This window comes from Mesoplodon mirus (genome assembly GCF_964341445.2).
Source record: "Mesoplodon mirus genome assembly, chromosome: 13".
NCBI classification, from domain to species: Eukaryota; Metazoa; Chordata; class Mammalia; order Artiodactyla; family Ziphiidae; genus Mesoplodon; species Mesoplodon mirus.
This window is the reverse complement of record NC_138989.1, coordinates 79012795-79036933: the sequence shown is the minus strand read 5'-3', so window position 1 is coordinate 79036933 and position 24139 is coordinate 79012795. Positions and strand designations below refer to the sequence as shown.

Here is a 24139-nt window from a genome sequence, read left to right as displayed (position 1 = left end):
CTCTGAGCTTAACGTGCTATCTCATATGACAAAGCTCTGCACAGGTGGTTACTTCCATAAGAAAGTCTCCCTTCCCCTGTCTACCTGGGGAATAGCGTTATCCATCTACTATGCAACTCCTTTCTCAGGTCATGTTCAAATCTTTGAGAGACTAGGTAGGACCGACCAGTTGGCTGGCAAATGGGCCCTGGGCTCTCTTGGACACTTCTATAGAGACTTAGATATTTGCCCAAATCTTTGGGACCACAGCTAAATTTATGAAAAAAAAAACCATGGTATTACATTTTTACTAGACCAGCTCCCAACATTGAAGGGAAACACATGCGTGCACACACACCCTTCCTTGATCAAGAAAAACAAATCGTGGTACAGACAATTTTACTTCCCATTTAATTATTTGGTTTAAAGAAGGAAGAATGGGAGCAACACTCCAGTCTTAAAAGATGAGCAACAGGGCTTCCCTGGTGGCGCAGTGGTTGAGAGTCCGCCTGCCGATGCAGGGAACACGGGTTCGTGCCCCGGTCCGGAAAGATCCCACATGCCGCAGAGCGGCTGGGCCCGTGAGCCATGGGCACTGAGCCTGCACGTACGGAGCCTGTGCTCCGCAACGGGAGAGGCCACAACAGTAAGAGGCCCGCGTACCGAAAAAAAAAAAAAAAAAAAAAAAAAAAAAGATGAGCAACAGTAAGTGGGCACAAGAGCAGAGCATCAGTGAGTCCTCCAGGAGGGGACGTTTGAAGACCGAGAAGAAAATTTATGTTGCTTCTAGGAGTTAAAAGTGGCTTAGTGTCTACTCTAGATCTTTGAATAAAACTAGGAATAGTGGGATATGTATCTGGTAAATATGTCTAAATAATCCTAGGGGTCCAAAAATAGCTCTTAGATGTCCATGTAAGGAGTTGGAATATGAGCCTTATTTGAGGTTTTTAAACGGGAGAAGCCCTGGATTAATACAAAACTAATACTAAGGTACAGTGCTAGGTGTAGTCACTGCACATAAAATGTGAATTCCATTTTTGAATAAATTAATAAAAAACTTCTCAAAAATTAAAAAATTACAAAGTAACAGTACTTTTTCATCTAAAAACTAGATTAACCTCTAATACCATAAGCAAGTTTTTCAAGTGAAAAAAATTCACTGATCACTAAAGCTTGAACTGCAAAGTAAATATTGGGCTGGCCAAAAAGTTCACTTGGGTTTTTCCGTGAGATTTTATAGAAAAACCCAAACAAACTTTTTGGCCAACCCAATATATCATTTCCATTATTTTTAATTAACTCTTCAAGAAGCCAGTTTTTATGTTTGTTTATTTCAATATCAGTAAGAACTCTGTGTTGGGTTGGTTAGGCATTGGAATATATGAGCAGAAAATGCAGAACTATAATTTTTAAAAAGGAGTTTGTGGGTGGAGGGAGCTTTGGAAATAAAAATTAGGCTGATGTATACCATGTAATTACCTCGATATCTATTATTTATGCAGAACTGTGTGGAGAAAGAGGGTAGGAGGAAAGTGTGAAGCAACATTTGCTAACACTAAAGATTTTCAGCGTGAAGAAAACTAAGAGGTGTTATTTCCACTTATTTCTATGTAGATATTATCCGACTTGGTTCTATGCTTTATAGAGTTCAAAGTGAACAAGATTCTCTTCATTAAATATTAAATATTTTACTGGTTATTTACGCCACAACAGTAAAATTGTAAAATTTTCCAACGTCATTGTCTCTCAAGATTTTCCTGTACACTGAGTGTGCTTAATTATCCAAAGGCAATCACTGACATTATATAAGAAAACAGAGGAGGAGAAACAATAAAAATTAGACAGTATTCATCTATTAGAAGCCACTGGAGAAAATAAAACTTATTTTTCGTTGTCAATAATTTAAACAGAAAATAACACAATTTTGATCTCATATTTAGCATAAGAAATTATTGAAACATTTAGCTAACTTCCCATATAATGACAGATTGATAAATTTTTAATTACCAATTATTGGGCATTTACTAGGTACAAAACATCACTCACTTGGCTGTGCATGGGTAGAAATCTCTAGTATCAAAAAATTTTTTAATCCATTAATCTAAATGCTTATGAGATTTGGAATGTTCTTGAATCTTAATTCATTAGAGGACAACAATGTCTTTTTCAATACCTGAGAAAGCTTCAACAACACACTAAATTTCAGTCTAGTGACTGACATCTCTGTGACATATTTCTGCATTTGGACAAGAGTTTTCATCAACTAAAAGTAGATCATACAGTGCTGTTAATGAAATATATTTTGGTTTGGTCATTGAATAATATTCTTATGAATCTAGTAACATTGTAATTATAATAACAAATGAATATTATACATTGAAAAACAGTGAAGATCCAGAAACAATTACTGTTATCATTTTAACATTTTCCTGCAATTTTTATTCTATATAAATGAAAATTTGAAACAAAGGGTCTGTAAAATTTTGGATACTGCTTTTTTTATGTAATATTTTATACAATCATTTCCCATATTAGTTAATATGCTAAGACAACGTCACCACATCATTTTGATGATGTACAAGATTCTACAATTTGGAAATATCAAAAATTAACCATTTTTTCTTTTGTTGGACATTCTATAATGATTCCATATGTTCACTGTACTTAATAATACCTTCATGAGATTTGAGAATTAAGTAAGAAGACTTTAAGTTACTCAAGATAAGTCCTAGCAGATATTAATCACTACCTAGAACAGTAGTAATAATTATTTATGTGACTTTTATATCATTGTAAGTTATCATTAATTTTTACCTCATAGTTTTTTTAATGAGTTTTATGCTGTGAGATTAAATGCATTTATCCAGTTTTCTTAGAGCTTTTTTTAAAAAACAATTCTCTAAAGCTTCTAGAAATAATATCAAGGAATTGAGTATAAATTTTTTTTCTATTACTGAATCAAATATCTCATATCAAATACATATATATTTGTATTTATATATTTCTTCAATGCTTTATGCTGTCTCATTATAATATATGAAATATATGTATGTGTTCAATAAAATAATTTCAATATATATTTAAAACTTCTGGAATATGAGCAGATTGATTTCAGATGAATCTCTGAAATCTTTGAGCAGCCTTGCACCTCAGTGCATTCCTTTTATTTTAGACAACAAAACAAAACATTTTACCAAGAGTTGGCCTAGCCTACTTTTTAAAACTTTTTTAGACAGATTGTCACCAGCTGAGCTAAAACAGCAGCTGTCCACTGGAAATAATTGCAGAAATGTTTTGCCCATTGGCCTGAAATCGAACATATGTCTTCCTATAACAACTAAAATATAACTTTCTTTATTGATGTGTTAATTATTGAGGAGTGTTAATTACAGAGTTATACACCTGGATTGTTACACTGGCATAAAATCCCAGTATCTTGAGTGTGGGCATTTTCATATATGTTTTAATTTTTAGTATTTCAAACATTTGAGAAAATAAGACTATATTCTGGAACAATTCCATTTGATTTTTTTTTTTTTAACATTTGTCAAGGATCACATCTGTACAGATCAAAGGGAGTTAACAGCTCATTTTCCCCCATATCTAATCAGTGTTGGGAGCTAATTTGGCAAATAGTCTTTATTTTGGATTATAAAGATTTTTTAAAATCTCTTTTGCACTTATTTTTTAAGAGATTGTGATAGGCTTCACAACTTTCCATGCTCTGTTTATATAAATTTTTCAAATACTTCAGTTAATATAAATATTAAAAAGGAATGGCTGATAATGTAGCTAGTCTACAACATTTCAGTTTCTATTTCCAAGTTTACGTATATTATTTTCATGTATGTGGAGTGCTTGTCTAGTTGCTTACAAGGACTTTTGGATGATTTTAGGGTTTCATTACTAAAATAGTCAACAAAGAAGAATATTCGGGGGGGATGAATTGGGAGATTGGGATTGACATATATACACTCTATGTATAAAACAGATAACTAATGAGAACCTATTGTATAGCACAGGGAACTCAATTCTGCTCTGTGTTGACCTAAATGGGAAGGAAATCCAAAAAAGAGGGGATATATGTATACATACAGCTGACTCACTTTGCTGTACAGCAGAAACTAACACAACATTGTAAAGCAACTATACTCCAATAAAAATTAATTTAAAAAAAAGAATATTCATCTCGCCAAGCAGGTCATTTAAAACAGCACATCTGCCAGTATGCTTTTCTGTTACAGAGCTTAGATAAGAGCTGTGGGTTTGCTCAGAGAATAGAACTGATAGAGTGTAATTACACGTTACTCAATTTTCTCTACAATCCAGACACGTAAAAATAAATGCACAGCATTTTTTCCTAAAATTAAAATAACAATGGTCCCATAAAGCCATTCAATGTGTCTAACACATTCTTCCATCAGAGCAGACAAGTTTTCTCAATAATCTCTATGATATTACCTTCACAGGAAACAAAAATAAATATTACCTTCTGTATAGTAATGATTCCTTCCTGTGAATCTTTGTCAACAGAAATCTTGAAAATCCCAAATCCATCACCATCCACAATTTTGTATTCCATTTCAGCATTAGCTCCTATATCCGCATCGGCAGCTTTAATTCTGGCCACAACGGAAGCCACCGGCAATGATTCTGGGACGTTATACTGGTACGACCCTGTGAAATTAAAAACAAGAAATGAACAAAACCTTACACCAAACTAACCAATAAAAATTTAATTATTTGGCTATTTTGCACCATCTTTGCTTAAATTGTTTTTATTTTTTGATAAAGAAGATAACAAAGCAATAACAGACAAATGACAAATTTCATGCAGCCTCAAGAAATTTCATGGAAATAATTAGATAATAATCAATAAGTAAGAGCAGAATCAGATGGCCTGGGGAAAGGCATGAGGAGATCCTCCATTCCGGTATTTCTAGTGCTGAGAAATATGCTACTTTTAATAGTAAAGGTAAATTTCAAATAATTATAAATAGACTTAACATTGAGTATTAACTATAAAGAATTAAAATGCAATTAATATAAATATTGAATATTAAAAAATTAAAATAGTATAGCTTAGGCCTCAAATGGGCAAAAACCAAGCCTAAATAGTTCTGATTACTCAATGTTGGAATTTCCATAATAGTATCTTCTGCTGCAAAAGTTTCAGAAAACTGGACAAGGAAGCTGATGAAAGTCAATATTAGTCTTCTTTTAGCTCATAAATTTACCGAGGATAAGAATTATTTGTGTGAGTTGGATGTAGAACTGATTTGGGGCACAATGGTACAAGAGCAGAGGCAATGTTATTTGAACAGGAGGAAAGAGAAGCAAAAGAAGAATAGTAACTTTTTAAAACTTTCTTTTGTAAAAACTCTTCACCATTCCTCAACTCCTCCCTACCCCCCACCTCAAAAAATAAATAAACAAATAAAAATTTTAAGAAGCCAGTTTGGGAGGCAGATGAAGTACGTCAACCATCCCTTTGAAACTAGGAAACACCCTTTCACCGTCTTCCTCTAATCATCTACTTTTTCCTGCTTCCTCCACCCTTTTCCATTTCCTTCTGGCTGCTAACAGTGGTGCATTTGCACTTTCTTAAGAAGAGAAAAGAAAGGATTTTCTTTGAAACAGAGAAAGGAAAATGTATCCATATGAAGGGACCACATTCTAGGCTAAGAATGATTGCTTTTGCAATTTTCTACATTTTATAAGTTGTTACTGATTTTAAAAAATGATTACAACACATACTTACTATTTTTGAGCAACGCTTTCACATATCTACAAGCGTCCTTAGGAAAATCCAAAAATTTCAAGGTTAGAATAGTAACTAAATGGTAGAGAAAAATCCCAGCCAAAATGAAAAACCTAATGACATATTTTTGGCTTCCTTCACTTTAATAAGTAGGGGAGTATCTAGTAAGCTAGAAAATCCATGCTCTATCCTATCAAATCATGACAACTGAAACCACAAAAATTCTAAGTGCCAATTCTTATCACTGTAGTTAAAGAGAAACAGCTAATTCTATTATCAGCCAAATATAATCGCATTAATTGTTTTGTTTTGTTTATTCTTCAATCCTCCTCTCCTCCCCATTGTAAGCCATCAAGGACACAATTAAAGAAAGGTTCTTTTTTTTTAATGTTAGTGTAATTTTCTTTATTTTGCCAGGAGGTATTGAAATGTCTGCTGTACAACAATATTAAAAATATGTAAAATAAAAATAAAACAGCTAAAGAAGCAGTATTTGAAGGAAAACATGGTCGCACTCATATTTACAGAGTAAGTGTCCTTGTTTAACATTATTAGCTTTAAGATCTGTTCATAAGGGAGCTCAGTTCCCTATTTCTATCAGACAAGCATTTAAAAACATTGTAGTTTGTCTGATTTCCTTATTTTCTTGAATATTCTAAAGAAATACCACACACATTTACAAAAAAGCAGAAAAAAGGCAACTAAAAGAGAGTGACATGAAATGTTTACAATCAGGACAGCTCTACCTAAGGAAATTATTTTTTTCCTCTTACTTGTTTAAAACAGAAGCCACTTTGGTCAAAGAAACTAAATTGAGGGCATGCGGTTTTCTGGTTCTTTGGACTGATTTCTTTTGAAATGCTGAGCGTTTGTATAAAAAAGATGTGGTAGGTAGCAGAAGGAATGTTCAAGGTACATGAACTGGTTAAAAAAAAGTGTGGAATGAAAAGTGAAGTTCAGGACTCTTATTTTTATCTTTAAAAATAAAGCAATATTTTTAGCGTAGAGAATTCACGAAGCGTATTTGAATGTTACTAATTGGCAACAACCTCATAACTTACAGAATGTAAAGAGTAGCATGTCTTTGAATAAAAAGATTAATGTATAAACAAACTTCATAACTGTCTAGTATTCAAAGTGTGAACAAAAGAAAAAGCATATTATATTTAAGATAGAAGTAATACAAAGATATAATTACTTCTATTTATTTTCATTACCCTTATTATTCCATATTACTGAATTAAAAATCATGCCTCTGATAAAACTGGGGGAGAATGTAGTTAAGATAATTATTTGTTTGAGAAGTATTTGGAAAAACTCCTTTTTAAAGACATTTTTATAATCCAGCAAGGAAAACTAATGTGCTTGCAACGTGCAACAGAACAGCTTACTTCGAGGAAAGCGAGGCGGGTTGTCGTTGACATCAGTTAGGGTCACGGTGACTGACGTGGTTCCAGAGAGTCCTCCGTTTTGACCAACCATATCCTTTGCCTGAATAACAAGCAAATACTGGTCTTTAGCCTCTCTATCCATGTTTGGAAGGGCGGTCTTGATGACTCCTGTAAAATTTCAAATCCCAGTAAAATGCATCAGGAATCACTGCATTTATACTAGCGAAGAACACTGATATAGGTAGAAAATAGCTCTTGAGTTGTGGCCTTTTGCTTTGTTTTTTTCCTTTTAATAATTGCAATGCATATTAAAGGCCAAAGGGATATAATAATTATATACAATATCACAAACACAGAAAACGCTGTAATGTGAAAGAGCAAAGAGGGAGGATTATCTTTAGATTTTACGGAAATGTATGGTTCAGGAAATACCAACTTACAATAAATAAAATATACTCCTCTAGAAGAATGGGCAGTGGCCTGTACAAGTATATGACAATGAACCTCTCTTTTTCTCTTTCACCCTCTCCAACAACTTAATTCCCAGTGATGTGAAATCACCACAAACCTTTCAGCTATGGTCCCTAACTCTCTTCCAGCTACTACCTCTTTTCCAGCAAAATAACTATTCCATAAGTAAAAGGAATGAGAGTTATTTAATTGTTTAATTGTTATTAGTTGTTTAATAAACAAAACACCATTCCAAACTATGCTGCTGGATGACTTTATGCTGTATCTAAAGGTCTGAGAAAAAGGACTATAGATGAGAATGACTGTGTTAATGGAAATCAAGACACTAAAACTATTGATGTGTTGTATTGTTTCTTTTGAACCAATTGCATTTAATATGGATACCCTTTAAGACTTCAGAGGTATGAAAAATTGATTTCTGAACTTCATGTTGCTTGGTAAGAAAGCTTGACTCAATAATCATTTCTGTGCTAAATTAGTGGTTTTATATTAATAACTATATAATTATTACATAAATAGATTAGGTAATAGTATCTTTATGGGATAGAATTTAGTTTATGCTATATGTAAATATACAAAATGACATTATATACTTAATATAATATACTTAGTATATGGACAGAGATTATGTCAAATGAAAACCTATGTATCCAATATTGCCCTATACAGATCTCGAAACTAGCAATGTGAGGCCATCTTTGCTAATTAGATACCAGAAGGAGTCTAGAATCCTACTTAATCATTTCTTGTACTTCCATCATTTCCAATGAAGACGTCTTACCTACATACCTGGAACCCTTTTATCGACTTCGTTTGAAACATGTCTAATCATTTTATTTAACAGATTCTAACTTTTAGAGTTTAAGTCAGAATTTACATCCCCAATGACTCAGATGTGAGGAACAGGAACTCTGGTTTCATGGACTTCTCAGGGGCAAAACTGGGCTGTTTGATAAAGGATGATTCTTTGGGAGAACATAATTGTAAACAAGTTGGGATAAATGTTTTTTTCCCTCATGTTCAGCATAAAAATATTTTTATATCCTCCAAATTTACAAAATGTTCTTTAAAAGCTGCCAATTTAAATTGTTTAAATGCTGATTCTTCAATGGACACATGTAAAAATGGTCTGTGTGTGTTATATTTCAGCCCAAGTATAAATTACAAGCCTACATTATACTATATCAGGCCTGCCCTATTCTTCACAATATTCTACAGTTCCGTAAATATTCTAGGAGTGGGGAAGAGATGAGAAAATCTTTCAGTAGTATAAGAATAACTTAAACAATATGTTACTGGTTCTCAAGATTCCAAGCTGAGTAACACTCACACCATCTTAAGCAACCTTATTGTTATTTAGTTCTAAGCAGTAGCTATCAAATACATACACATATATATATACACACACACACCCCAACAATATATCAGTATCTTAAGCATTTAAATTATACTTCTCTGAGTAGGCCATTTGTTGTTATTGCTGTTGTTTTAACAATCACTTATTCTAATACACTATACTGGACACGTGCTACAAGCAGAGCAAAACAAGGTCTCTCTAAGTAACCCCTTCACTGAACTCTTTCGGTTATCTACACACTGGTTATAGTTAATCTCTGAAACATCACAATGACAATCAAAAGAAACATAGTCATATACCCATTTGGTTCACTGATAATTGTCTGAGACATAAATATTCTTCTTAGAGCCATAATGATTCTATGAACATTTCACGTCTGTTCTTCAATACTTCCCTTAACTCTAATATATAAGGCACTGAGTACTGACCTCAGTAAGACATGCTGTTACCAAGCATAACAATCTTTAAGAGTTCTGGGACTTACATCTCTCTCTTTCTTTCTTTCTCTCTCTCTCTCTCTCTCTCTCTCCCTCCCTCCCCCTCCACCCCCCGCCTTCCTTTTTTTCTTTGATGTTAATCATCTTTACTTGTAATACTTTTTTATACATTGAGCATTGACAATCTTGAATATTTGACTAATGGTGCATTTCATATAGATCAAATATTAGTGAAGTTCTAGCAAAATTTCTTACTCATTCATTTTTAATTTTTAATTTCTATTCATCTCTCATTTTCCTTCCAAAATCAACATGTGTAAGTGAGTTTGTACCCTTGCACATGTATTATGATGGAGAGAGGTCCATAACATGTCAACTAATCAGCAAAGAAAACACAGCCGCCTCAGCTTCTCATGGTTTTGCTCAGCAGCGTTATTTGAAAGAAAACAGAATTATCGGGGGACAAATGTGGTAGTCAAAGTTACTCACTTATTTTTCACACGTCTATAAGTGATCCTAAATATAACACTCCTCCAAAGCAAAAATCATCACAAAGTTTGCAAAGAAATGCAGGTGGCAAAGGTAATTTCCAAATACCTCAATTATTAAACATATTTTTTACAAGAATGAAATAACTGGGAGAGAAGTGAATTTAAATAAGAACATTCAAACATAACAGATTTCTAGTTCCATGGCTTTTGCTAGTTTTTTACTTTTTACTTTTGAGTATCAACTGTCTACATTTGGAAAAGAATTCTCATACATTAGATTTGATCTGCATTTTGCTGTATATTATATAGACACACACACACACAGCAAACGTCTCTGAAGTGGTAAAGGCCAGTCTTGTCTAATCATAACCTTACAGTTCTGTGAGGTTTTCATGGGAGATGATAATATTTAATTTTAATAGTCAATAATTCTAAGCCACTTATGATGAGAAGAATATATCCTGTAACTCTTTAGAAAAGAGACTGGCTCAGATTTTAGGCTTTCTGAATAATCATTTTTCTATAGATGTATATCTGACCAGTAACCCAGAACTTTTTATTTATTTATAATCCATGTCCACAAAAAAGTATTGTGTATGAAATATAAATTTATCACTAGTATTATGCAAAAACTGTCTAGTTTTTGGTCTGGGAATAAATTTTCAGATGATTTTCTAACCTCCTACCTGCCATCAATGTTTTGTTTTGCTTTTTAAAGCATATTCTGTTATCATGGAATCTCCTTAAGACTTCAGATGTGTACATTTCTGAAGTCCATTCTGAAGCTCTGGATTAGACCCAGGAGTCTAGGCAACCACATCAGTAAGGTAACACAGGTCTGGGCTATTCATGCTGTCAGGTTCAAGATCCATTAGATGTACAGGTGAATCTCTTCCAATAAGTTTGTATTCTTTTCTAAATTTTCTGTCTAAGACTTATATTATTTGGTTTCTCTACCTCTAAGTGAAGCATATAACAGAACCATAAAAACATGGAGAAGAGCCAAAAATAGTAGAGATGGAAGCTTCTGGATCATCAAAGGATTACAGAGCTGGCATCAAATAAAGAGTCGCTGAGGAAGGGACTGTCATTACATCCCCTCACTCTTGTGAGAGGATGTCCTGAGGAAGCCCTGACAGGAGTGAGGGTCCTCTACACCATGAGCCATGCCACAGGATGGAACGTGCATGAAGGGTGTATTAGGGACGAGGGCTTTGTTACAACTGTATTACTTACCTAAAGCTAGGATGTAACAAGTATGCATGTAATCTCTAACGCAGGCACCATAGAGTTACACCTCTATGTCTAAGAAAGAACTCCTAAATGACAAGTGATATTTGACACTCCAACCATGTTTCAAGGACAACCTCATGGCCTTGTGGTCTGTGCAGTCACACACTGTCCCCGTGTTTGGTTTCTGCTCTGCTGATGACGTCTGAAATCCTACTAATTTTAGAACAAGAAGCCTGCATTTTCATTTCAAATAGCAAATTATGTAGCCAGTCCTACCATATATGAAATAGATTGAAAAACTGGATCTATTTGCTTGTAGGTTACGGACTAGATAAACACATTAGAATAATTCTCCATCTCCCTGTGAATTTGGGGACATTATGAAGATAGGTGATGAGAATCTTTGCAGTCCTTTTAATGCTACATTATCTTGTTTCTAGTGCCGTTCTCTTTGATGGCTGAATTGTCAACATTGTTTTTTGTAGCTACTCACATCCTCGCTTTGTGGACTGAGAAATTAACGTAGAAAATACACTTACCCTCTGGTCATGTGGCCTGTAAGTGTGCCACAGGTGGAATACATGCTCAGAGATTTTAGCCAGGCTAAGTTAATGATATGTGATTAACAAATAGTAATGGTTATTACTAATACTACTTCTTTTAAAAAAAGAAATTAGAGGTTAAACTTTCAGAGATGTATTTAACAGTGATTTCCTAGGCCTATTTTATATAATCTTGATTTAACATATTTTCAGCATTTTTCCTGTCAAAAGTTTTACATTCTTCTCAAAAGGCCTTAGATTTGGAGATGTGGGAAATAATGTTATTTCTTACACAGATAAGAATCATACACCAACTAAGGAAGACTACCTCAAATTGTCTACACAGCTTTTCATGCTTGTAAGGCCTGAAAATTCTCCATCCATTTTTGTCAGAAAAATAGAATTCCATTTTTTTTGCCGGGGGGGGGATGCATTCTCTATATTATGATAGCAGAGAGGACACAACAATTCCTAGAATACCTCTGCATGAATGATTATAAGAAAGAGAAGTCCCAATGATTACCATGATTACAGCATTAAAAACTGTTAACCAAAACAAAATTAAATGAAACTTTACCTCCTGTAATACACGGTCCTTGAGATTGAAAATTAAAATTAAGTTTGAAGTACTAATCATGTGATGCCATGACACAGACTGTTGTCCAGCTGCTCAATAGGTGAGGTCTTACCTACACAGGGCCTATGAAACACCTATTATCTTACAGCAAAGCTAAAATCACAAGCCAATCATTAGTAGCAGCAAAATATTTAACCCTTTGGATTAGTACATGCTATTTTTGAACAGGTTATATAATGCAGGAGGTATACAATTTGTGAGCAAATTGTCAGAAACTTGTCAATGTCTTTCTAGGCTGCAAAGAGTAGATTTAGAAGGGAATGGGTGGGTGTCTGAATTTAGGTTCTCAGATCTATCATTAAATCAACCACGAGCACAACTTCTACATTCCCAGGATTCAGATCATAAACCAGATACTTTCATTTACTTCTCCTTCAATACTCGCTGAGTCAGAACTATTTCTCCTCTATCAGACTTTCTAGGCAGCTTCCAGACTTTATCACAACATTGGTAAAAAAAAAATGCCACAGCCTCTATGAAAATTCTAATGAATGATGAGCTCACAGCGAATTTACTGGTCTGTTTTTGCACAACTGTCATTCTCAAAAGACACTTAAAATGTTTATTCCCCACAGTGATTTGAGAATGATTTGATGTTGCCATTTTTTATAATATGAAAAACAGGGTACGTGGCATTAAAATATTCATTTAGGATCATAAGTACTATCAAATTTTCAAAATCACGAACCTGCTATTTGAGGAAGAATTATTCTCCACGATAAAGGCAAAATTATTAAAATATAAAGAAATTTTGGATTTTCACAGTGATGAAGAAAATCAATGGCTCACACCCACCCATCTTCGCACCTGCCCACACTTCCCTATACCCAGAGCCAGAGGAGCAGAATAGATAAAATATTATTTTATAACCAAGAAAATAGTGCTCCAAATTATAGTTTTAACAGTATATAAACTATTTCGTCTTCAGAGCAAAACAGAATATCTAGCCAAACAACCACATATTGTATCCAGGCAGCTTTGCAATTCATAATTTTTTTTCTGAAATTAAAAGTCATTTAATTTAGTTTTTGATTTAGCAGATCATCATCCTAATTGTTATGTTTCAACTAATTCCCCTGAGAAAAACCAGCCCCTGGAAGGACAAGCTGAACCTAGTACATATTCTACTGCACGGCAAGGAGATTTTGCTTAAGATTTAAATTTTACTGTGTGTAATTCCTATGTGAATTAATTAAAGAAACAAAGCAAAAAAGAATTGAGATGAATGATGAATATTTTCTTATATAGTCAAGAGGTAACAGCTGAAATAATTTTCAATATCTAATATTTTGTTTAATTTTGGTAGGAATACTGACAAATGTAATAAAATATTCTTAAAATGTGCTAATGTCTCTATAAACAATATGCTGTTTATTGCCATGGTACACATATTGAGAGAACCACAGTAAAAATAGTGTCTGTTATCAACTCCAACTATATTGAATAAAAATAACTATTATTAATTCTATGCCAAGATATAAATGATGACTTTACAAAGAGAGTTGCATGTCAATTTTTACCTGTCTTTGGCTCCACTGAGAAGTATGGCTGTCCTTGCAGGATACTGTAGACCACTCGGGCGCTGTTGCCATATGTAGGATCATCAGCATCCGTTGCTGTCACTTGTACCACTGAGGTCCCTACGTGCCAATCCCAAAACCAATGAATTAAAAACTCCCAAATGCCACAAAACATAAGAACTCACAAAACGCTAAAGATTCTACACTAGATTTGTTTTTCATTTTTAATTTTTCTTATTCTAAGGTACATGAAAAATTGATATCATATATTTTTTTTGCCTAAGACAAACCCCAAAAGATGATAAATGATCATTCATCCTTCAGAAATATTTAAGGGACATGAAAATATATTGGCAAAAAAATAAGACTGATGATGCAAGTTAGGCAGGGATATATATTCAGAAGTGGATGGGACTCAAATTTTAGGCATCTCATCCATCAGGGTTGGGTAATAAATTTTTATCAAGAGCAATCTCTATAAGTCTCAATCACTGTCTAGAAGGCAGCATGACAAATACTAACATCGTGACACTGAGGTAACCTCACTGCTATAAGCAAAGTAAAGCCAGACAGAAACTGAAACTTCATTAACTGCATAAAGAATATTCAGTTGATACATTTAACTGGATATTAAGTGGCTACTCTGTCTCTTCCTGTAGTAGTTTTATTTTTCATTTGTTTTCACTAATTGATTTAAAAACAAAAGCATGAAATGAAAGTTTAAACCAAACCTTCCCAAAGCAGAAAAAGCATGGCAACTTGAAAAATCACAACATTGGTTGTTTTTCTACATTTCATATGATAGAATGTCATATTGCTTCTTCCTTTTACTGTGCATTCACTTATTCCATATGGAAAGCATTTAGTGTGATCTGTTCTTTTTATTTCCATTTGGAATATCATAAAAATATTAGCTACTCACATTTGCTTAGTTTAAATATTTAAGCACATGCTATTTTATCATTTATGTACTAGCTGATGGGGATGGGACAAATCCCTTTCTGTATTCTTTTAAGGTTCAAGCTGGTTTCTAATAAATTCTTGAAGATATGGCATTTTTAGTCTAACATCTCTTTTAGATATATTCCTATGTAGATCTCCCTCTCTAAATGCCTTAAATAAGTTACCAATGCCCATCTTATTATAAGTCTATTCTCTTTTCCAGAGTATGATTTCCCTTACCAATTCTATTTTCTTTCAGATTGGGTGGAAAATTTGAATATGTATGTGTGTGTTGTGCATACACACACACACATTTTGTAAATTCTGAAGTTTTATTTTTTTTATTTGATAGACTTAGGAGACTGTGCTCTATGGATGCTTGGTAGGACCAAACAGTGAATGATGTATATTTAAAACTCTTTTTAACAATTAGATTTTGACTATTTAAAAATGTTAGAATCAATGACTTTGATGTTCTCTATTTCCTCTATAAGGAAATAGAGAACATCTTTACAGCACCATCGTTACAGCAATATTTATTCTCGTGATATGATTAAGTACTGATTTCCTACTTCACTGGAAAAGAAAACACCTTGAAACAAACAAAATAATGAAAACTATACTTCAGTAAATTTTGTAGTGTATAATTTTTTCTGAAGTGTTCGTTAAATAATTTACTATACATACACACGCACAGGCACACAGACATATACAAACACACGCGCGCACACACACACACACTTGTATTCTCATGCTTATCTATGCTCTTCTGGCAACAAATAAGAGATCTCAGGGACTTATGAGTGTGTTTCAAATCTTAGTTAGTTCTCAATGAAAAAAAAAAAAAATAGGCCTGAATAATAAATACTGAAAACTTGTGTTGTATATACCGTACTATTCAGTGGCTATTATAACTATTTGCTTAGAATTAAACACTTTGATAATCTGGCACTATAAATCCATAGGATACATTTTATGTAGACATTTATTGTTCTTAGCTCAAATTTTGATATTAACCAAGTGACCTCAATTAGTGTCAAGTAAATCCTGAAGACATTGAGAAATCATTTTCTAAAATGTTCTGAACCTGTTGGAATCAAATAACTAAAATAACTTACACATGCACATAATAATCATGCTGTTTGATATCAGAGTGGTACCACTGGAACCAAAACTACAGTGCATTATTCAGCCTCTAGAACAAAAAGCTCACAGTCATCCAATTTGCACTGCTGGGTTCTACACAGGAAAGGAAAACCTTAGCAAGCCCATGAAGAATGCCCAAAATGCCCAGGAGAATTACAGCATTGAACTGAATTGCTTCAACACACCTCAAAACCTCCTGTTTTTCTAAACCTTACTACTTTGGGGAGGACAACGTGCCTTCTCTTTTTTCTAAAACCTCCCAAATCTTGTTTTTGCTGGTGTCATCATCGTCGTTGTTTTTGTTATTAAACAAGAGCAGCAGGAAGCACTCTGAAGGAGTGGACAGCATTGAGAAAGTGTGAACAAGCCTGTTTGGTCAAAGAAATATTTACACAGAAGATAATTATAGTGAGATGCTGCCACTGCAGTTCAGAACTTTTCCTGTCCGCAAGCATTGATTCCTCTGGCTTATTTTCAGTTCGTATTTCTTTAGCAGCTTGAGCCATGGTCCCAAAATAATGTTCCCTCTCCAATCTGACTGGAACAGAAATTTAGGGTCACTAAATTGGGCACATATAATACACATCTTTGCAATTCCACTCCCCTGCATAGCAGATGTGTGGATCGAAAGCTGGAATGAACGCAATGACTTTTACTTAAAGTAAAACAAATCACAATCAATCAATCAAAACAAATCAAACTGGGTAAAATTTTCAAGTAAAAGACTTGAGTTGAAATACGTGTTAAAATACAAGTTCGATTATTATTTTAAATAAACTTCCCCCTTCAATACTATAGACAACAGGAAATAAAAGATATAAATCAACTGGTCTCTATCCCAGCCCCATAATTTTTTTTTTTTTTTTGGTAAGATCATCCATACCTAAATTACATACTGGCTGAAAACTATTCCAAAGGTACCTAAATAAGTGGAATTTAAAGGATAGTTTAATAGTATTTGAAATACAGTATATGCTAAAGGTAATTTACTTTCTATTTTTCCAGTAATGGAGCAACGTCAAAAGGCCTTTGAGTAAAACAGCCTTCATTATTTTATTTTATCTTATTATTTATTTGTTTGTTTGTTTGTTTAGGGCTGTGTTGGCTCTTTGTTTCTGTGCAAGGGCTTTCTCTAGTTGCGGCAAATGGGGGCCACTCTTCATCACGATGCGCGGGCCTCTCACTATCGCGGCCTCTCTTGTTGCAGGGCACAGGCTCCAGACGTGCAGGCTCAGTAATTGTGGCTCACGGACCTAGTTGCTCCGCGGCATGTGGGATCTTCCCAGACCAGGGCCCGAACCCATGTCCCCTGCGTTGGCAGGAAGATTCTCAACCACTGCGCCACCAGGGAAGCCCTATTATTCTTTTATATATCTCACACTGAGTATCACTTTACCATTATTATAAATTCAGTATAAATTTTCATGCATTTAAATTTCTGGAGACATCACAAAAAGATTAGTGGTGGCAGGTGGATGGACATTTACAGGTTCAAGCATACTCTATAAGCAAATAGACCAGCTCATCCTAATATTAGCCTAGCTACACTGCTGGCCTTGCCTGATACCCTGGCCCCAGAGAGATGCTTAGAATAGTGAATTCTTATTTTAACATGGGGAGAAAGAAAAAGAAAAGTAATAGATCATCACAGGGCTGTGTCTAGAATGATTTTTTTTTTTTGGTTTGATAGTAATTTTATTGTTTTTTTTTAACTTCTTAGGCATAATTTGAATCATGTTTTAATTTTAAATATTAAATTGAAAAGGGATTGTAAGACCTATGTAATTTCTTGAAGACACTGAGACAGGTGTGTAAAAGGAAGAATTTCCTAATTTTCCGTATACATAAAATAATGTGTCAAAAAATAGAATTTGGATACTGGCTACTAACACATCTCAAACATTCCCTCACATTAAATGGCAATGTCTACACAAATGCGAATGTGATTTCTTCCCCAGTATTTATGGTGATTTAATTTTAAATACAAACCTCCTCAAATCAGATGGTACAAGACCAACTTGCTCTTTACTTACCCACAGGAGACATTTCGGGAACTCCGGCCGTGTACGGGCCGTCCAGGAATTTAGGTTCGTTGTCATTGATGTCCTGAATCTTGATGACGAACTCCGACTCGGGCTCCACGGGCTTGTTGGTGAGCCGGTCCAGCGCCTGGGCGCGGAGGGTATAGTAGGCCTGCTCCTCGCGGTCCAGCCTCTTGGTGGCATGAATATCCCCAGTGTTCTCATCAATAATGAAAATGGAACTTGCCCCTTCGCCTGACAAGATGTATTTGATGGAACCATCTCCTTTATCAACATCAGAGTGAAGCTGGTGAAAAATTCATGTGAGATGAGATTAACTTACAAGCGAGTCAGCGATATGGAGATATGTCAAAATAATTCTTATGTCAGGCAGCAGCATATGAAATTTTACTGTTCTTGGAAAGATAAGCTGACGCATTTTGTGCACAACGGAAACAGCTATAAGAATGTGTCAGCTTGCACTTGTGAGCAAGACAATTTCATTTCTTCCTGTAAACAGTCTCATTTCCAAAGGCATTTTATACCATTCCCAAAGTTAGGCACTCGTTGTAGTGTTATTTTTGATTTGGTCTGTCCTTGCTAGCTTTAGCCATCTTCTTTGACCAGAGCAGACATTCAGTAACCATGCATAATTGGTTGATTTGATCGTACTCCAAGCAAAGGGACTTGCTATAGAACATTTGTAAGTTTAGATCTAATATATTTTTTAATCTGCTTAGAAATCACCACATCCTTTAAGGGTGCCCGTCCCTCCCAACTCCCACAACTTTGCAGGATTATTAAGGATGGATGGATGTCCAGTCACTAAATTGGTCTCCAAATCCTGTTCTATATTTTAAAATTTGAAGCTGTAAAAGAAAAATTACACTGCTCTCTGAAGTAGGAATTTTAAATCAATATGTGCCTGAGACTTCAACTGAAACCTTTCTTGAAATACCAAGAACAGCATCAGATTTGCATGATTAACCCCGGCTACGGCTCAGGGGCAGCCCCTACTGATTTGCATTTCACACCTGGAACTGTCCCTTCTGTATGTCAGAACATTATGTTGAACAGAGGAACCTGAGGAAACTCAGAAATAATTACATATTTCCCTGAACTTCATAACCTGAGAAATACATTGCTCAATCTGTAATTTCAACCATCTTTCATCCTCTATAACTGCCGTGATTCTGGACTGCAATTAATACAAACGCAAAAAAACAATTTACCAAATAACAAGGCTGTTCACTGCCCTGCAGAACTACGTTTGCATTCTTTGAAATCAGACAAGGTTCAAAAAATATAAGATATGGGAAACTTAGGCAAGTGGATGCCCAGTCCATTTCCATCCTTAGCTGTTGAGGATACTGCTTTTGTACCACAAATTCCTCTAAATGATTCTTCCATCGCACTGTAACAGCTGTGTTTATACTCGGCTTCAGAATACTTAAATACCTGATTTATCCTTTAGTTTCTGTAGTTTTCAGTTAGGACGAAATGATACAAAAAATTAATTTCTGGCACAAGTTTTACTTTAGCTTTGTTCAGTGTGGAATTAACTAGTGAATCACTCTGCAAAATGATTATCCAGCATATGGAGAAGTTGTATTCTTGAAAGGTAATGAATTATTTAATTTTCTTAAGTCATTCTCAGGGTGACTATTACATACATATCTCCCTGTAATTTAAGACGAAGCAAGCTAAGAATTACTATAGTTTGAATTACTGAGCACTCCCTATGTGCCGGGAACTACTACTAATGTTCTCTACACAGTAACTCATTCCACGCTCACACTGACTGACTTTATTATCCCTTTAACAGATGAGGAAACTGAGGCAGAGAAAGTACTTTGCTGGTCATGCTGCCAGCTCTCCATGGCAGAGCTAGGAGTATGAAAACCATTACGCTGGTGGAAAGCCCATCCTCCACTCCCTACAATGGGGATCCTGCCTCTGGGTGGGGGAAGCTGTGTCCTGTGAGGTGAGGACATTAAAGTTGCCACAAAGGAGAACTCAGGGCAGAAGCGTACAGACAACCACTCCCACCTGATCACTCCCTAAATCTCAAAGACGCTCAGTGTTTCCAGGGGTTTCCATCAACACGTTTTACGATGTACCAGAAGGGACCTTTCTTGACATTACAGAACAGCAATAAACCACACTCAACAACACAGAGCAAAAACTTGAGTCCGGAGACAAATGCAGATGATAGGTGAAAGTAAGTTGCTTTTAAGCAGCTGATACCTCAAGTAGTCCCCCCTACACACACTTCTCACAGTCATTCTCCCAACCCGTCCTCGCCCTTGATGACCACAGACACACAGAAGTTATACACAGGCTGCGTCTTTAATCAAAGGTTTGCTCTCTCTCTAAATATCACGAGGGGCTCCAATTTATAGGACCAGCTCTTATGATTCATTTAACTAATTCCTATCAACTGACTGCAGTCTTCACAGCGTGGGGACGCCGTGTGTTCCTGGGGTATTCAGGTAAGGGAGAGAGGATGCATTCCTTTCAATACAGAACACACACGAAATCCTGACTCACCTCCAGCCTGAGCTCTGAGGCCATATCTGACGTTACGCACTATTGCTAGCTGTGCTCCACTGCTGACAGCGTAAGAACTTAAAGGTAAAAAAGGTTCATACTGCTTGTTTTTCCGCTCCTTCAAGGATCAGAATTCTTCTCTTCTACCTCTAACTGCCACCACCATCACTGCCCGCCCCCCACCTACACAGACACACCAACACATCTACTGCGGGAGCCCTGCAATCTACCACACTCCCCATCGCTGACACTTCTCTCCCAGCTGGAACCATCACTAGGGTGTAACCACTGCCAAAATTCACGAGCATAAAACTACTATGAGTCTCGCCTCGGTGTCCTTGCAAGGTTAGTGGAAGCATCTGCAGTTGAAAGTGGAGGACCAACTCTGGAATGTTAAGATGGATACATAATTATCAGATGGTGCAGACACTGAATCTGTGAGGCTACACCCACAATACTAACCTTAATACATGGGGTGAAACCCCAGGCTGTTAGGAAAAACTATTATCCTTCTGTGTTGAAAAAGCATGCTCAGAAAAGAAAAATGCTGGAAGTGTAGAAGGACTGAATGGCATTCATAAGTTAAGACACGTGTCTCTGTAGCCCCACACTTACCCCCGTCAAATGCACACACACAAGCACACATACACTTGTGCACAGTCTTTGTCAATGATGATTATGGAATAGAGTAGGAAGTCCCCACAGTGAAAACCTCTGGCCAGGAAAAAAAAAAATTCTTCAGTCCCACAATATGGTAAGTGAGCAAATAAGCAATAAATGAAAAACACAATAAAAAACAACGATTTGCACTCTATTTGGGGCGGAGTAGAATTCATGTTGTTATGTCTATTTCACTTGCCAATATCATTGTAAACATGATCTTGTAATTCATCTAAACAATAACAACAAAATCTTTTTTTTTTTTTTTTATTTTTTTTTATGTTTTAATTTAATTTTATTTTATTTTTTTGCTTTATAACAAATTTAATCAGTTATACATATACATATGTTTCCATATCCCCTCCCTTTTGCGTCTCCCTCCCACCCTCCCTATCCCACCCCTCCAGGCGGTCACAGAGTACCAAGCTGATCTCCCTGTGCTATGCGGCTGCTTCCCACTAGCTATTTACCTCACGTTTGGTAGTGTATATATGTCCATGCCGCTCTTTCACTTTGTCACAGCTTACCCTTCCCCCTCCCCATATCCTCAAGTCCATTCTCTAGTAGGTCTGTGTCTTTATTCCTGTCTTACCCCTATGTTCTTCATGACATTTTTTTTTCTTAAATTCCATATATATGTGTTAGCATACAGTATTTGTCTTTCTCTTTCTGACTTACTTCACTCTGTATGACAGACTCTAGGTCTATCCACCTCATTACAAATAGCTCAATTTCATTTCTTTTTATGGCTGAGTAATATTCCATTGTATATATGTGCCACATCTTCTTTATCCATTCATCCGATGATGGACACTTAGGTTGTTTCCATCTCCGGGCTATTGTAAATAGGGCTGCTATGAACATTTTGGTACATGTCTCTTTTTGAATTATGGTTTTCTCAGGGTATATGCCCAGTAGTGGGATTGCTGGGTCATATGGTAGTTCTATTTGTAGTTTTTTAAGGAACCTCCATACCGTTCTCCATAGCGGCTGTACCAATTCACATTCCCACCAGCAGTGCAAGAGTGTTACCTTTTTTCCACACCCTCTCCAGCATTTATTGTTTCTAGATTTTTTGGTGATGGCCATTCTGACTGGTGTGAGATGATATCTCATTGTAGTTTTGATTTGCATTTCTCTAATGAGTAAAGATGTTGAGCATCCTTTCATGTGTTTGTTGGCAGTCTGTATATCTTCTGTGGAGAAATGTCTATTTAGGTCTTCTGCCCATTTTTGGATTGGGTTGTTTTTTTGTTATTGAGCTGCATGAGCTGCTTATAAATTTTGGAGATTAATCCTTTGTCAGTTGCTTCATTTGCAAATATTTTCTCCCATTCTGAGGGTTGTCTTTTGGTCTTGTTTATGGTTTCCTTTGCTGTGCAAAAGCTTTTAAGTTTCATTAGGTCCCATGTGTTTATTTTTGTCTTTATTTCCATTTCTCTAGGAGGTGGGTCAAAAAGGATCTTGCTGTGATTTATGTCATAGAGTGTTCTGCCTATGTTTTCCTCTAAGAGTTTGATAGTGTCTGGCCTTACATTTAGGTCTTTAATCCATTTTGAGCTTATTTTTGTGTATGGTGTTAGGGAATGATCTAATCTCATACTTTTACATGTCCCTATCCAGTTTTCCCAGCACCACTTATTGAAGAGACTGTCCTTTCTCCACTGTACATTCCTGCCTCCTTTATCAAAGATAAGGTGACCATATGTCCGTGGGTTTAACTCTGGGCTTTCTATCCTGTTCCATTGATCTATCTTTCTGTTTTTGTGCCAGTACCATACTGTCTTGATTACTGTAGCTTTGTAGTATAGTCTGAAGTCAGGGAGCCTGATTCCTCCGGCTCCATTTTTCGTTCTCAAGATTGCTTTGGCTATTCGGGGTCTTTTGTGTTTCCATACAAATTGTGAAATTTTTTGTTCTAGTTCTGTGAAAAATGCCAGTGGTAGTTTGATAGGGATTGCATTGAACCTGTAGATTGCTTTGGGTAGTAGAGTCATTTTCACAATGTTGATTCTTCCAATCCAAGAACATGGTACATCTCTCCATCTATTTGTATCATCTTTAATTTCTTTCATCAGTGTCTTATAATTTTCTGCATACAGGTCTTTTGTCTCCTTAGGTAGGTTTATTCCTAGATATTTTATTCTTTTTGTTGCATTGGTAAATGGGAGTGTTTCCTTGATTTCTCTTTCAGATTTTTCATCATCAGTATATAGGAATGCCAGAGATTTCTGTGCATTAATTTTGTATCCTGCAACTTTACCAAATTCATTGATTAGCTCTAGTAGTTTTCTGGTAGCATCTTTAGGATTCTCTATGTATAGTATCATGTCATCTGCAAACAGTGACAGCTTTACTTCTTCTTTTCCAATTTGGATTCCTTTTATTTCCTTTTCTTCTCTGATTGCTGTGGCTAAAACTTCCAAAACTAGGTTGAATAAGAGTGGTGAAAGTGGGCAACCTTGTCTAGTTCCTGATCTTAGTGGAAATGGTTTCAGTTTTTCACCATTGAGGACGATGCTGGCTGTGGGTTTGTCATATATGGCCTTTATTATGTTGAGGAAAGTTCCCTCTATGCCTACTTTCTGCAGGGTTTTTATCATAAATGGGTGTTGAATTCTGTCGAAAGCTTTCTCTGCATCTATTGAGATGATCATATGATTTTTCTCCTTCAGTTTGTTAATATGGTGTATCACGTTGATTGATTTGCGTATATTGAAGAATCCTTGCATTCCTGGAATAAACCCCACTTGATCATGGTGTATGATCCTTTTAATGTGCTGTTGGATTCTGTTTGCTAGGATTTTGTTGAGGATTTTTGCATCTATGTTCATCAGTGATATTGGCCTGTAGTTTTCTTTCTTTGTGACATCCTTGTCTGGTTTTGGTATCAAGGTGATGGTGGCCTCGTAGAATGAGTTTGGGAGTGTTCCTCCCTCTGCTATATTTTGGAAGAGTTTCAGAAGGACAGGTGTTAGCTCTTCTCTAAATGCTTGATAGA

At 35.6% G+C, this 24139-nt stretch overlaps 1 protein-coding gene across 1 annotated transcript in view; it reads right to left on the bottom strand.

Moving 5' to 3' along the window:
• CDH7 (cadherin 7) overlaps positions 1 to 24139 on the bottom strand; it is a gene marked incomplete at both ends in the record, with an annotated part of 116742 nt that overhangs the window by 48504 nt on the left and 44099 nt on the right. Inside the window, 4 exons of the mRNA XM_082640561.1 lie at positions 4469 to 4656; positions 7132 to 7299; positions 13820 to 13939; positions 17941 to 18235. Coding sequence (XP_082496687.1) covers positions 4469 to 4656; positions 7132 to 7299; positions 13820 to 13939; positions 17941 to 18235 — 771 coding nt within the window. The remainder of the gene's footprint in view (positions 1 to 4468; positions 4657 to 7131; positions 7300 to 13819; positions 13940 to 17940; positions 18236 to 24139) is intronic.